This window comes from Ceratosolen solmsi, unplaced genomic scaffold (genome assembly GCF_000503995.2).
Source record: "Ceratosolen solmsi marchali unplaced genomic scaffold, CerSol_1.0 scaffold10, whole genome shotgun sequence".
Lineage (NCBI taxonomy): Eukaryota > Metazoa > Arthropoda > Insecta > Hymenoptera > Agaonidae > Ceratosolen > Ceratosolen solmsi.
Window position 1 is genome coordinate 20949081 of NW_011948412.1, and position 17587 is coordinate 20966667.

Here is a 17587-nt window from a genome sequence, read left to right on the forward strand (position 1 = left end):
ATTTTAACACATTTTTCATCCAGCAGAAAATTAATTAAAATGCAGTAAATAAGAAAATAACACCAGAACCATAATTCCTAAATCACGTTTTTTGAGACATCATGAGACACACGACTTATATTCACAGCTAATATAATTAATTTTATATTACATTATATAATAGCAACTGTAAGATATTATGAAAAATATTTTATTATAAACATTTGTTATACTTAACTGGATGCGAAATGATTGCTAAATTGACAATAACAAAACAAAAAAAAAACAAACCAAAGTATCGAACTCATCACCTCCTAAACACATTAGTATATGATTGCATTGACAGGACATCGCACGCCGTACGGCTTCTTCAGCCGAATGACATCGATTTATTTGTCGAGTCGCTTATTTCACTAGTATCTACGGTTAACTAATATATATATATTTTCTTTTTATTTTGTATTTATGTATTTATGTCAATTAATAGAAATGCATTGGTTATTGTCAAGCCTATGATATTTGATACTTTATTTTGCATAAGTCGTTGACTTATCATGTAATAAATGCGTAGGACACAAAATCCTTATGACGTATAGAAACATGAAATACATTTGTGAACAATTATATTTATAATATAATTTGGCTATATCTTGTATATAAATTAAATTTAATTCAATTGGCTAGGAAAAAAGATTCATTACGTAGTTCATAACAGCCTAATTTAATTAGCACCGTTTTTCACGAGATAAATATTCGTAATAATTTTTCATTATTATTATTATTTTTAAATAATATTATTAATATATTGATTATTATTACTTTTTTTTAAATATTATTATTAATATCTTTATTATTATTATTATTTTATTATTATAAAAATTCCTGAGTTTGACAGTAATTTATTATTAATGAAATATCTTATAGTAACTATAGTAAGTCTCTTTTCGTAGGAAAGGCCAATTCTCTATCGCATACTAATCGCATATTTATAAAAACTCCAAACACAAACACTTTAATTATTATGAAATTTAATAAAAATAAAAAAATTGAAAAGAAAATATTACGAGGAAACAATTTTGCTAAATACGATTTTGACTATTTTTTGTTGGTAACGTGGATAGTGAAGCACTTTCAGCTCATTGCACATGGAAGTCTTTTATTTATTCTAGATTCTTATGTAATGATTCCATCGATTCTTTTATATATCATTATAAAATTTATTTACTTATTTGATAATTAAACATAAAAGAGCTTAAACAACAATAGTTACATTAGTTCGTATAAAATTATAGTTAAACCGTAGGTTTAAATAAAGCCATTTTATCATTCAATTAAAAGAATAATTCATTTCATGAAAAATTATATAGTTTTGACAGAGAAAATGTAAAAGACTCCCTTATGAATCGTAAAACTCGCTATACTAAAATTTATGCGTAATATAAAACGACTATCGATGAACAATAGAGTAAAAAAAACAAAGTAAATATACTTTGCATAAGTATAATTGTCAACTAAGCGACATTTCGTACATCTACATTCAAATAAGGAAGTAATTAAAGTTTCGAACTGTAAAATTACGAGCTAGACGAAGTTTTAAGAAGACGCACCAGTGGATTCAGTTTACCCTGTTCCGAGCCTTGATATTCCTTGAGGAGCTATGAAGATAAAGAAAAAACCAGTAGATAAAGATATAATTATTTCTTGATGAATTTAAATAACATTACATAAAATTTTTTAGTTTTGTTTAATATTAACACTTATGCGTGCCTGGAAATTTTATCTTAAAAAGCATGATATTGATTTTTAATCGAGGTGATATTTTTTTATAAAAGTGTTAAAAAGAATATTATAAATTTTGACGACTTTTAATGGAAGCATTGAAAGGAATTTTTTTATTGCTCATTTGAGATTGATGTTGACACATAACTTTTCTCTTAACTGTAAGAATTAATTTATTTTAATCAACAATTTTCAATAGTCTTCGTATTTCGTTCAAACCTTAGGACGTTTGAAGTTACTATTCTGGAGTTAAAATAGTTTTTAACTAAAAGAAAATTCATAAAAATCTTATATTATTGCTGGAGAGTATTGTAATTAAAAATAGTTGATTTTTTTTTTTGAGAATTTAATTTAAATTAATTATTACAGATTGATCTATTTAAAGGGACCATGCATATCGATCGCGTTTTTGATATTAAAAATTTAAATTCAAATAAATAGAATTTAGTATTTTCTTTGTAAATCAATAAAAAGATTGAAGAAAGAATTTATTTAAACTTTTTTTTCTCATTTTGAGAATTTTAATATAGATATCAAGTTTTACTTTAAAGAATCAAATATAAAAAGGAACTTTTTCCGAGTTTTTCTTTGTTAAAGGTTCTGCATAATTAAAGCTTAAAAGGTCAAAAGATGTTATATTAGCTTCTAAATCTATTTAAATCGAAAATCTTTTGAAATTTATTAAATTTGAATATTTCATAGCTTTCAATACTTAGGATGATAAAAGTAGCTTCGATGAACATGATTATATATATTGCAATGAAAAAAAATATTAAAGAAATTAATTTTTTTATTAATTTAAAATGTACAAGTAATAAATTGGAAAATAATTAAACACTAACGTAAAATACTTTTTAACATATATATTTTTCAGACCAAAGATGCATATGCAGAGAAATTACAAATGCGATGTAATTGAAATATTTCAAAAATTCGAATTGTCTTACGTTTATCTAGAGGAAAGAGGTCTTTCTCATTCAAATAATAAATATATGGCTACTAAACTGGGCTCCATATGCAATCTAGATTATTCGCTTAAATTACACATTTATGTCAAAAAATGCTTGGATGATTCTGCACAAACAGAAAACTCCCTTGTTACTGGAGTTTAATTATTTCACTTTAAGGGAGCTATCGACGATATGCTACAAAAATATAATATACCAACTAATTAAGCAAAAAACTATTGCTTACCTGGTATGACATTTCACAAGAAAGAATAGCGGCAGCCTCGGCATTTTCGTGGATCGCGGCCAGAAGTGTTGGCAGGGTGAAAGAAGCCAGTCGTGGATCTCCGTAAAATGGAAATGGGAGGGTACAAAGCTGCTGCAGGACACTTGGACCTGCACCCGCTGAATGCAGTACCAGCTGAAATTGAAGATTGAAATTGCATTTGGCAATGTTTTTGAACGCATTTTATGATGGTGAATGTTTCTTAATAGTGAATTGAAATCAAATAAAGTAAAGTTAACTTTATTACAAGATATCGCATCAAAATATGAATAATAATAATCATCTATTTATACAACTACATATTTTAGCTTTTATTAATTAAATTTTGTTCATCTTCTAAATCAATAATTCAAAGCATCAATATATTATATATATATATGTGTATATATATATATATATATATATATATATATATATATATAAATATATTAATATATTAATATATATATAATAGCATAGGTAAGAATTTTTTTTAATTTTAGAATATATTTTAGAATAGATTTTAGAATACATGAGTAGGATTATATTATTTTCCAGGCATTTATAAAGTAATATTATGGTTTATAAAACTACTAACTGTGCGACGTTTTTAATAAAAACAAAAAAATAATAAAAAAAGGATTGTCTTGTAGTAGCAATTATAAAATCTCAAGATCAATTCATAACGATCGAAAGCCTCGTTTATTAAATATTATATTTCAAATACTCAGCTCGCGCCAAGTTTTCTACAGTATTATCTGAATTATGAGACTTTAATGTAAGCCCTTGTCAAGGCTACGTGAGATATGTAGTGCGATTGAACAACCAACCGGTCTGTACGTCAGGTAAAGCTAATACATAAAAAGACTAAGATTATAACAGCCGCATAATTCGAAAACCTAGCGCCCCCTCCCCCATCTCGTGTAGGAATAGAAGTCAATATAAGTCTAAAACTGGATATTCAATATTCAAAATTAATATAAACAAAACTGGACTTAATTAAAAGAACAACAAATAATCTAATCAACTCATCAAATACGTCATGTTTTTTGCAAATCTTTGTAACTTTAATACTTAATATAGTTTATTTATCGTTTTAAAAGTATTACAGTCTACTTTATCTTTTTATACAGCCTCTATTTGATAATAAGCTACACAGTTGTTTGCTTACAACTATTATATGATCAACTTTTTCAATAAAGAACAAACACCGTTATCCAGTAAGAGATTCCATCGAGTACTAAGTTTCTTACATAAGAGAAAAAGTATAACTTTAAAAGTATACATATAATCTTTAGAATATTAGCTATAATTCAGGTCGTCGTAATGCGAAAGAATTCATAATCGTTTCACGCATGACTTCGCGTAATAGCCGAAGCCCGAAGTGTTATCGTAAGCAAGGATCGTTAATAAAAGTCGTTGACTTTGCATAACACGCGATACTACTGTTTTTTCTTTCTGCCTACTCTCCCTCGCAATACGTCAAATACTGCACGAAAGAGCGAGACGTCTGCTGTCCAACGGCTTGTCGCGAATCGTTATAATTTCCAATCGACCAGCTCCGCTCATCTCGCAGAGCATCGGAGCATCCCGAAGCCTTTGGAATCACACTAAACTAAGCACCGGAAAATTCTTTTCCGCCTGCATGTGACGAGGCTACGCCGTGGATCCGCCGAGTGATAACTCGCGTCCCGTGAGAAAGTGCACAGGTGAACCGGAAGTGACGGCCACCTGCGCCTCCAGGAACAAGTGCACGTGCGAGCAGCTGCGACGAGTACTGTGGACGACAATGAGGATTCGTCTTGTTGAAGGAAGTCAATGCTCGTGCCGTTTGTCTATGCTGATTCGTGTCTATGTAAACGGACGGATGGCTAATGCTAATTGCGTAACAGAGTTTGCCTGTTTAGAGCCGGTTAAACTGGTGTACAATTCTCGTTCAAAAATTTCCGAAGGACAACTAAAACATTTGGGTCGATAATTCGATTGCTTTGGTCTTTTTTATTGCTGGGATATAGAGTACTTAATGGAAGTTTACGATTGACAAAGATGCTGCTGTTTACACTGCTTGTTACATCGAAATTCTTTAAAAACGGAAGCTAAATAGATAGTTGTTCCCCATTGATCCGCTTAAATGACTTTTGATTAGATGATATTAAAATAGTCCGCTTAAGTGTTGAGCGATAACTGTACTTAGACCATACAAAATTCATAATCAATAAATTCGAAATTTCATCAACGATTTCGCTTGAAATTCGAAAATTATGAACGCTTAAAGAAGTCTGAAAAATATATAACTACGCTAGCGAAAATTAATAGTATTTGGAAAAGAAGATTTTAGTAAAAGCGAGGCAGAAAGTACAGATGTATCATGGATAGTTACATTTTAAAGTGTTACAATCCGTTATGTGACAAACGTCAATTGAATATAACACATTCAGGAAAAATTTACATGCATTAGCTTTCTAATAATAAAAGCAAATGAGAACTTACGATAATTTTCCATTAGCGTTTTATTCGCAAATTAAATAGCGAGAAATTTTTGCATTACTTTTGACACACGAAATTTAATTTATATGGAATCTCGTTTCGGCAACACGATTTTCTCCTTCGTTTTTTCATTGTTAAACGCTAAATACTAATAATATATTTAACTTTGAAGTCGTTAATCGATTTTGAATGATTGTTTCATTAGTGGCTTTATTGGTGAAAATTAATTGATTGCATTTCAGATACCTTGTAATTGCTTTTTATTTTCGCATTCGCACCGTCAACTTTAATTTAAAGTGCATTATATATTATATTTTGAAAATAATACTATTTATATTCTTGTATAAGTGAATATTTCTCTATAAAATTGTATATTCCTTGTACACTCTTCTAACTTATATAAATAATTTGAGAAATATTTAAGAAATATAATACTAATTTCAAGTTTATTCTGAATTATTATGAAAGAACAAATGTTATGCCAATAACTTTTGTTAACTACACTTATACATCTATTTTTACTACTTCCGTTTAAGAAATTTAAGGGCGTATGAATGCATCATTGACTTACCTCCATACATTAAATGAGAACACTGATTTTAAGTATACATAATATAATTTATCAATTGTTATGTTAATAATCGATGGATTGTATAGCAAAGGCCAAAGAATTGTCATTTTGTCATTATTAGAATTGCGGGAGTCTTTTACTCGATTTAAATATTTACGTAAACATCGACAGAATCGATTGAATGAGCTCTTCTTCCACAGCTGAGAGCTTAGTTTGCATTTAATAAAGTTCTCTATCTATATTTTAAACGATTCATTTTTATTTTTCTTTGTAATTCTAATGTACGGAACACTTTTGCCCAGCTAATCTTATCATATGTCTAATTATTTAATTTATGGCTATTTTTTGTTTAAAAAATTTTTATTACTACAACAATTTTATTATAATATATATGTCATTAATTTCTATATATAAGTTTCTTTCATTTAAATATATTTTACTCGAAAATAAAATATGACCTCTCGATTTCTAGCATGCTAATATACATTTTAAAGTTTGCAGATACACGGTAATTTAAAAAATTTCAATATTACCATTATATATAAAATTATATCTACGCTATGAAAATTCTGAATAGTACAATATTTTCATATGCATCTTATGTTTAATAATAAGCGAATTTTGTATTTGTTTGATTTTTTATGCTTACAAAAATACATACGTATTAATTATTTTTATAAAACTACATAATTTTATTTTTCAATCTACGTAAGGCTTAAAATATCTAATGCATACAAACGATTAAAGCAATAAAATCATATTTATGGATTAAGGGGACATTCTAGTATCTATTTCTTTAAAATATTATAGACGAATGTAATTAAAATCCACGAGCATTATAATGAAAATAAAGAAAAAAGAAATGTTATGTATGTGTAGCAGACATTACAGTATGCCTTACTGCATGAAATTTTACTAAATACAGAATTGATTTCACCAATGAATATATTTTACAAAAGCTTTAACTACTTTATTTAACAAAACTTACGACATTAGTTTGTAATAATAGGTACACTATGATAACCATGTATTATTAAAATACATATTTTAGCAATCGATTATTCCGCATAATGATAATTTGCACAATACTTTTCTTTATGAAGTGTTGCACAATCATTTTTAAGATTTTCCCGCCCATTAAAAGTATAGGTAAATGTGAAACTTTAAAAATACATTTTCATGTTGTAATGATATTATAAATGGTAATGCAAGTAATGATGACTAGATAATTGCGTAATAACTTGAAAATTACCAGCGTTTTTTCTCAGAAATCTTTGATTGCCGCACACGATTTTTATTCCAAATACAACAAAATGCATATACTTTGCTTCAGCTGCTGTAGTAGCTTTCAATCTCGACTCTCTACCAATAGTCACCGTAACAAACTAGCCTAGTAAGCTCGTCCGCGGAGTAACTCGGAAACCAAAATTTCTCAAATATGATAAAACAATTTCGCGGTGGCAAACTGAGCGAGAAAATGCCGTTAAGAAGTTAAAGAAAACAAGCGTCGATGCAAGGAGCTCACTTCTCACGTGTCAGCCATGAGGATTCTTGTCACCGGTACAGTTACCTTGCCAGAAGATAAATTGCAGGCTCGTCGGCCGGGACAAAAAAAAAGACGGGAGAGGCTTTTAAGAGTGAGGGCACGGGGCGCCGGGATGCACTCAAGAAAGTTATGGGATAGGAACGGGATGAGAGAGGAGGGAATATATGTCGCGAGTAAATATATCTCGGGCCCTGTATATGGAGGGAGCTTGTCGATGGGGAGGTCCGCGCTGAGTGTGTTGTGTCTAACGGCTTGTTCGCTCCTTTTTCATGTTTCCGCGCTTGCGCACCGAGTTTTCAATAGCGAGGGATTTTCGTGTCCGCCGGCTGGGATGAGGAGGGCGTGAAATGTAAAAAGGCTCGGGCCCCGCGTGTGCTACACGGTCTGGAATTTCCGGTTCATTGATGGAAGGCGCCGATGCCTACGGTCCACTTTTCAATGTTCGCCTGAGTTGAATCGAAGGACATACGGCGACAATATGTTGCAGCTGATTGTGAATGCAATTCACTACACTCTCGCTTCATTAAATTAAGCAAACTTGTAATGTACTGTTTAATTGAGTTGGGTATTTCAACTTCGATCACGAGACTTGCAAAACAAGTATTATTGATTTGAATCGTTTATCGTTTTTTCTCATAAATAAAAGTAAAATTTCTAATGCATACATATAGGTAGTCTTGTCATCGTTTGTCATAGTTATACTTTTACATCAATTTCCTACGAGCTGATTTTTTTTTTTTTGAAAGTAAAATCATTATGAGCGAACGTGCTTGCAGATCTTAATGCATCTAGTTAAATAGATTCGATAAGACAATAAATAAATAAGTAAATATAGAAAAATAAATTCCCCGAAATATTTTAATAAAGCGTGCACTTCGTAAGCACGAGAAGTTTTCAATGCATTGATAATCGATGAACACATTTTCAAACAATGTTAGGCTTCCATACTTTTTTTTTGCGCAATGGTATGCAAAATCAAAATGCCTCTTGGATTTTTTCGAAAGCGTCATTAGCCAAAGTCCATGCAAGTGGCATAATCGTCCCTCTTGGCTGCCAGCCCACCCCGTCCCACGCCGTCATTGTCATTTGCGTTTTTGCATAGCGTGCCCTTGAAGGCCGCGATGCGCGGTGTCACTTTGAAAGTCGCGGCCCGCGTCTTCGGTCTCAACGTGTTCTCCAATATCTTCGCAGCTTCCCTCCGCCTCTTGCTCTCTTCGCGTCACCCAAGGACCCCCGGCCCCACCTGCTTTGCATAAAAATCCCGAGCGACAAACGGTCCGACGCGATAAGACGCGGGCGGCTCTCGCGAGTTGACCGACCGACAGGCGCTAAAGGCACGAAAAGGAAGAGAAAAAGGAGATATAGAAGCCGAGGAGGCGAACGACAACGACGACGACGACGGCGACGACGACTACGACTCAAGCGAGGAGTAAAAAAAATAGAGACGATCGCGCCTCTGTCCTCGTGTTATTTGCTCACGCCGCTCTTCGACATTCTGTCCAAAATCTCAAAAGTCGACGCATTAGTCGGTAGGTTTCTTCGGCAGATGAATTATGAGACGCCATTGATAAGAGATAAAGCAGAATTTCCGAGACGGTTTTTCGCCGGCATGGAGGAAAAAATTTTGCTTATAAGTTATTTATATCATATCGTGACATGCCTCCTTGTGCATTTACTTCAAGCTTCTTGTTTTTCGTATTCCATCGTGCCTCGTTCTGATATTTGTCGGTTGCGTACGCGCTTGATGATGCAAATCAACAAATTAGATGTTCAATGTGCGGAATGCGCCTAAAAGTCGAAAACGATTGGTCGTAATGGCTTACTCCGCTCCTCTATTGTTTGTTATTATTGGAATACGTAGTGCCACACATGACTTAGTATTGAAATTCGCTCTCAATCATTTTTCTCCAACAGTCGCGAAATATAACCAAACGGATTAGTGGAACATATGCACCGTTTGTTAATGTAGAAAATTTCTTAACAGGATTACTAAAATATTAAATTTTTTTATAAACTATTTAGTATTTATAACGTATATTAAATGTAAGTCAAATAATGTCAAGTTAATGATCAAGATAATGAAAAGGATATATCAGACGAGGTAATCTTATGCGAAATTTTGTCGAAGATTATTAAATATCGAGTGAAAAATTTTCATCTGTATTATTTAAAGATGAATCAGTTAATATTCGAATCGTTTCCTAAAACAATATTGCAATTATAATAAATACAAGTGTGCAAATAATGTATGATTCGATGATTTTTATAAAAATAAGTAAAAATATGTTATAGTATACCAGTGATTAAATAAAATTGATTAAAAAAGCAAATTATGAACAGATAACTATTTTTTAACAATAAAATTTTATGGGCACATTATAAAACTTTAAATTTCATATATTTGTTATGCAGAGGTTTCTCAAAATTGAGAATACCTAATTAAAAACAAATTTCGACTTACTTCACTTTTTGCTACATTAAATTAAAATATTAATATCACTGAAAAAGACTCATCCTAGATATAAACAAACTTTAAATATAGAAACGTATACGGTTAAAATTATACAGGTAAAATTCGCTGTTCTATCATGTATATATTCGAGCTTTATTCGAAATAACAACATCGAAATTATTCGTATAATTTTGATATTCGTTCAATCAACATATAACGAGGCTCGTAAGCATTACTCTAAGCACAATGTATTAATATAATAAGATAATTAATAAAATAATTCAGCGATGAAAAGCAAAGTCTACTCGCGTAAACTTAGTAAATGAATATAATGAGATACATGAAAGATATGGAGAATGAGATATTTTGTGAAAAAAGATGTTACATAATTTAACGGAAAAAAAGGAATTTCATCCCGTTAAGACCAATGCTGAACTTCCTGTTTATATTGGCTACTTCTCTTGCTAATTTACAAATTTTCAAATCTAAATCCGCTTGGCAGCATCACCTCATTAATAATTCTGGCTAGCACATACGCTCAAATATATGTTAATCCGTGAAAATAGAGATTTATTTCGCTAGATCGAATTACGTTTACATTTCGTTGGTCCTATACTTTTTTTCTCCAATTTATTTTTATTTTATTTTTTTTTGTATAAATAAATAATTAAATCAACAGAGTTTATATTATAATACTCCGAAGGTCATCCTAAGCCGGATTATTGGTCAACTAATTAATATCTTAGTATTACGGTTTAATGATTCAATGTCAATTCAATGATGTATTTCGAATAATACGTTTTCTCTCATTAAATAATGATTTACAAATATGAATTTTTGACAATAATCGACGACATTAATGTAGATCTAAAGAGGTATACGCTTTGTTTGAAACGTGTGCAAAGACAAAATAATATAAATTAATCGGCCTGCATCCAGGATATTGTAAATTTTCACAAATTTCCTGCCAAGGGTTTTTCGATCCTAATCATCGCGAAGTGAAATCAATTTAGTGATAAACATAACGCGATTGTACAAAATCTTGGAACATCAATATTTCGGTCTTTTGCGTTCAGTGAGCTATCGTAGTCTCTCGATTAAAAGAAGCTCGCGCGACTCGAGCGACCAATGGCCAATGCCAATATCTCGCGAAACCGATATCGCAAGAATAAAAATGAACGTAATTAGCGGGGCGTAGATTTGTTCGGATGCAAGAATTTACAACCTAATTAAGTATTTTAGTGTTTGGCAAATGTCTCGTCCCAACGGCCGGATACCTGAATCCTCGGGATCTCTTCGTTCCGCCTGGCGCTCGATAAATTTTTTCCAGCCGGACGATAAACTCAAGTCTCCTTCGGGCGGAAACGAATAAAAGGAAAGAGCGAGAGGGATATATTGAAACCCGTGGCCGTCGCCTATATGCCGTACAACGAAAATCGGGGAGGCCTCCGGAATTCAAGAGCTGCGCCTCCGTCGAGATTAGAACGCAGCCGCCGGCGCTCCGGGTAAAAAGAAAGGAATGGAAAAAAGCGAGAGGGTCAGAAGCGAGAGATCGTCGGGTGAGTCACGCGGCAGCGGCCGCCGATTTTGCCCGATTCCTTTTGCTTGGCTCGAGCCTCAACGACGGCGACCCGTTTTGTACGACATCGCGTCTGCTCTTTATCAATGAAACCACAATGCGAACGGCAATGTTCCTCGCTTTAACGTCGCAGCCGCCCATTTCGCTTCACCTCGATGTCCGAGACGTAAAAATTACCAACGCTATTTGAAAATTATATTGACTCTCGACTGGATCGCGTTAAATAGCTCCTGTGTACAATGTCTGCCAGCGTGATTGTCTAATTTGTCGAAGTGTACAAGTAGTTGCCTATTAATCGATTAAAATCAAAACACACACATATACACATTTTATAAAATCTTTATTATCAAGTGACTGAAGATTATCAATGATGTTCTCATGATTCCTATGTCTTTCATTCGCAATCATTCACTTCGACCATTTAAATTACATTGTCGGCAGCGACTTTTACCTATCGCCAATTTGGCGCGGCAAGTCTAAGGAGCACCTGTACGTACCTGATTCTCAGGATTGTTGACGGCAAAGTAGCCGAGAACGATGAAGAGCTCATTGAGCAGGACCATACTGTTCACTCCTTGGATGACTTCCGGCTTGTCCGGCACATCCCGCGATAATCTCGTGATAAGGTGGCTGGCTATTAGTCGCCATTGTAAATTCGTCCCTTCGGCACCTAGGAGATTCTGCAACGAATAAGCGGAGGCTTGATTCTTTTAATCTTGACAACATTTTCATTGCTTTATGATTATAATGCAACTGCGTTACCTTCTGTTTTCGTTTAATGGCTTCACTGAGAAGATTCAATGACGGCCCATTGACGAAACAGATGTAAAACGGATGCTTTAAAAGGTGTCACTTTTCTTGCACAGTTAACAATTATCCTTCTAATATAAGCATGTTCACGTATGCGTGTATGTGCGTGCGTGCGTGCATGTGTGTATATATATGTACGCGCGCATAAATAATGTATTTTATGTTATGTATTTTATGTATGTTAATCGGTAGTAGCGGCGATGAGAAGTTTCTTTTCAATTTTAAAAGTTCGTACTCTTAATTGAATGTAAATCCTATTTACCAATACAAGGGAAAAAATGACTATTCATAATACACGTTCGGGTTAAAAAAAAGAAATTGAATTTTGGCTTAGGATAGAAATAATGTGAATAATGCTTTGAATCTCGGAATATACATAATAATCAATTAAACGAAACCATTAAAACTTTCATTTTCATGTTTGCTTAGGAATGTAAAGCTATTAATTTACAGTTAAACTTAAAATTTACCCGCAAGATGTTTTGATTAGGCGCGTAATATGAAGCTAAATATAATATTTCTTTTTTACTAAGCAACCATACATTAATACGTTGATAAATATTACCCGAAACCTGCTTGCATTCTCCAAATAGTTACAGAATGTTTAATTAGACGATCGACTCGCTTGATTTATCCCATATTTGCAGAACATGTAATGTATTTTAGTAGAAGAAGCATCAAAGGAATAATAAATCACATATGCAAAATGAGATTACGTGTATTTTTTTTTAAATAAAGCAAATGGAGAAATGTTAATTAGCAAAAGTATTTAAGGGATCTCTGTTACTTGCTCCTCAAGGCTTATATAACGATAAAAACAACCAATCATCATACAAGTAAAACTATAATAAAGCATGATAAAATTATTAGAGCATACGGTCTCATTTTCGTAAGGAGGAATTAAGTCATTGACGTATAATATGTTAACCTACGCATAGATTTTAAAAAAAACGAAGTGCGGAGGGCAGTAGTAGCAGCAACAGCAACAGTAGTGGTAAGGAAATCGTAACTTCAATTTTCAATGTTCCGTCTGTTTCTAGCTATTTCCAGACTATTTCCAGCTTAACTCATTGGCGGCGACAAAAAAATTCCCAAAAAAGTTTCTAAACTTAAATGGGTGTCGATTGGATCGGAGCGGTGAAATGTGCGGAAAGCTTTGGACGGGTACGTCAAGCCACGGTACATCTATGTGCGCAGGACACCCGCGGAAAAGGGGTTCGTCGGCCGTGTCAGGCGTCGTCTGCGAAACGATCCTAATTCCTTAATTGACTAACGCGGAAAGCGGACCGAAGACGGGTGCGAGAGCCGACAATAGTAGCGTTTCTTTTTTACATCAGCAAATCGAGCTCGTGTCTATCGGACGTAATTATCCGACTATACAGATTGATAGATAGATAGATAGATAGATAGATAGATAGATAGATAGATAGATAGATAGATAGATAGATAGATAGATAGATAGATAGATAGATAGATAGATAGATAGATAGATAGATAGATAGATAGATAGATAGATAGATAGATAGATAGATAGATAGATAGATAGATAGATAGATAGATAGATAGATAGATAGATAGAGAGAGTAATTAAGAGAGACCTCTTACCCTTTGAGCAAGCCTTTGAGCATGGAAACGAATGATGCTCAATTAAAGATAACAAAACTTGGACTATTACTTTTATTGCGTTATAAACAATATTACAGGCTTAGGCGTTACAAGTCCCTTTCGCCATTATATGTATGTTATTTACGATATTTATAATAGTGTATAATCTTTTGAATTTTTAGGGATTTGTCGAGCTCGCTTTACGTTATTGGCAATCTCCTCCAATGTGTCTTCTTAACCCTGCTTATACAGCTTTATAGTTACCCGGAGCTCACGTGCCTCGATTAACACTCTCATATTCGTTGGATTATGGGATAGAATCATATATTAGTACTTCATTATCCCACATTTTACTTAGGGCTTATCATTATCAGCAGCGTTAAATAATATAAACGTTTTAATCCAAAGTAAAATGTTATTGTAGCTCAGTCATAAGATCAACCACGTCTTTTTTTAATTTTTATGCTGTACAAATGGAGAACGAAGCTGGAATTCTTAGGAAATATTATACAAAGTATGCAATGTTATTATGATACAGACGGTTTTTTGTTAGATTTATTAATTTTTCTCTCTTTAAATTAATAATTTGTAGATAGTAAAAGAAACGAGGATATAAGAGTGTTGATAAATTCTTGAGTGAAATTTGAAACTGACATGTGAATCAACGATATTTGATTCAACTTTCGACGAATTCGATCGTTGTATCAAAAGATTTGGTGGACATTACGAAAAAGGTCCTGCTCTCCGAGTACGTTTATTATGAGCCAAAAGCATGGAGTGCTTTTAATCAAGTCCCTAAAAAAAAGAAAAGATCGATCATCATAACCGAGGCAGCAGATCAGAATACGAGCATGAATAATTGAGGAGGTCATCGGGCTAAGTAACGCGGGGGCAGATGTCGCCGTCAAATGATATTTCGATAACGGCCTGCGCTCCTTCCCTCCACCGTCATCTCTCTTTGCTCGTAAAAAGGGGCGTCCTCAGGTGCATACTAGCTAGTGGGGACCAGGGGATGATTGAGATGTCGCGGTTGGGGGTCCCCGCGAATTGAATGTCCGGGTCTCTCATGCGGCCGGCGTATTTACAGGGGGAATGGCTCCCGCGGGAGTCCTGCAGTCGCGGTTTGTTCCCGAAGATGCTTATTAACCATTCCCTTTGGCGCCCGTGATCGCTTTGTGCTACTGTCGGTCGATCACTTATTAAATGATCCCTCCCTTTTTACGGATCTTCGCAAAGTTTTGATCGCCATGGGTGGGGCGGTATGGGGGAGGAAGGAAGTCACCCGTAGCTGCCAACGGATTATATGAGGCAAGCGGTAAAAACAGAGGTCGATTTTTCTTTTTCTTCTTTTTTCTTTTTTTCTCTCTCTCTTTTTTTTGCAGAACTCGATAATGAATTATTCAATATTTAAACGAGCGGGAGTGATTACTTTGCAGGGGCCCCTTCGCTTCGAGAATATAACTATTACAGCGTAATGGATGTTACGCAGAGACGTTAGTATCGAGCTGGAATTATTCTCATACTCGTGAAGGCGCATATCTTAGAATCTTAGATGGGATGTTGGATTGGACTCGTAATGGTGGGCGGAACAAAATTCGCCACTCTGCAATCACTATTCTGGCCTTAATTTAATAATTCCATTAATTATTAAATTGTTTAAGGAATGAATTTTAACAATAATTCTGAATTATAATTATGAATTTAAGAAAAGTATGATTGGAAAATTTCTCATTCGTTCCGTAAAATCGACATCATTCATTCCTTAAATAATAAATTATTTAATAACAATATTCTTCTAATATTGCCTGATAATTTATTGGATATATTTGTGTGTATTTAATGATTGAGAATTCTGTTGTACGAGGATCTTGAATACAAATAATATTAATGGCAACGTCGGGAAATATAAAAATATGCATCCATCAATGTAGCAATTAAATTGCACTGAATTAATCTTATCTAATTAATTAGCCAAGTTTTGAAAGTATCTTGTTGCAATCAAGAAATAACTTTATACGAATAAACTCTCATGACGAGTTCAATTTTTGTTTTAAAATACAAGTTCTAAGTTCACTTTGCTACTTCGTAAATAGCTGAGTGAATAATGTTTCTTCGTAAAAACATTTTATTTTAAACTTTCCTCTTGAACGAGAGCTACCTCAATGTCATTGTTATTATTTTCAATACTACTTAGTTCATATTAATAATAATGCCGCTACTGTAACGTGTATATATCAATAATTTGCTGAAAATTGTAAATTTCATATTACTTTTCATTTGCAACATTCAGCATATGAATATAAAGTTCACAAAATGAGAGAAATCACTTAATATACCTTTGATTTGTCATTTAATTTATTTTCAATAACCTTTATAACCGGCATCAATACTTATATACTGACTTTAATATTATAAAATATCGATAATAATATCAGCAGCAGCAGCAGTAGCAGCAGCAATAATAACAACAACAACATCAATATTAACAACAACAACAACAACAACAATATACTAATATCATTATTTAGAATTAACCAAAAAAAAAATGCAGCAAGGAAGCTTAATCAACCATGAGAGAACAGTTCCGCTTACCTGGAGCTTCTGCAGATCAAGTTCGGCGACGTTTCTCAGCAATCGAAGGCCGTTCCAGGCCAAGCTTTTGACGCTGAGTGGCGGCCCTGACTGATTGGGAGTGGGCGAAGTCGCGGACACGGTCTTCTGATTTGGTATGGAGGCTAGGGCGATAACCGCATAGAGGGCCCCGACAACACCGGCAGCCTCGCTCGAACTCAGGAGCTGAATCAAGTGAGCTTGGGCGGTCGACGGCTCGACGCAGTTCGAGGCCGCGGCGCTCTCGGATGTCTCGGCCGAGGCGACCGACGAATTTTCGTGTGAAGAGCAGTTCGAAGTCGGCGAGGTTCGCCGAAGCTGGCCACAGACCCGGGCGAGAAGGTCGTACGAGGCTACTAACAGCGGGCAATCGCGATCCTGCTCTAACAGGAAGTCGGACTCGATCATCGCCCGGCTATGTCTGCTCACCCTGTCTACGAGGCCGCTCGTCATCAGGTACCTGTGAACAAAATCACTTGTCAAATGGGCCACCACTACCAACTGCTCAAAACTGCATCATCAGTTCTTATAAATTAAAAGTCATTTTCATTCGTCGCACTTTGGCAGTGGATATAAGCTAGCGACATTACAAACGTATTGTGTACGACATTTGGCACTTGCAATAATCAAGCAACATGTATTTCCCATAATTTTGTCCATTGTTTCGGGTTTTCGGAGTTGGCGAGGTAAAGCGAAGGGGGATGTGGATGGGGACGTATTGAAATAAATCGACAGTTACTGTCGTCGTGGGAAGGAAAGAAAGCACGTCGCGTGAATGCAATGAATTTTCAATTATAAGCACTGAAATAGATTTGTGATCGAAATTTGACAACGAATCGATCGAACTAGAATAAGTGAAAAATCGGATATCAGCATCATACTCGACATTTCCAAATCAGCGTGTACAATAAATACATTGGCCATTGGTATAAAGCTCCACAGCTCGCCGGAGAGCTC

At 34.1% G+C, this 17587-nt stretch overlaps 1 protein-coding gene across 1 annotated transcript in view; it reads right to left on the reverse strand.

Annotated features, from left to right (window-relative positions):
- Window positions 1-1519: 1519 nt before the first annotated feature.
- ssp3 (short spindle 3) overlaps window positions 1520-17587 on the reverse strand; it is a 49699-nt gene continuing 33631 nt past the window's right edge. Inside the window, exons 16-19 of the mRNA XM_011499286.1 lie at window positions 16613-17090; window positions 12103-12285; window positions 2953-3126; window positions 1520-1634 (exon numbers count right to left, since the gene is read on the reverse strand). Coding sequence (XP_011497588.1) covers window positions 1554-1634; window positions 2953-3126; window positions 12103-12285; window positions 16613-17090 — 916 coding nt within the window. The 3' untranslated portion in view covers window positions 1520-1553. The remainder of the gene's footprint in view (window positions 1635-2952; window positions 3127-12102; window positions 12286-16612; window positions 17091-17587) is intronic.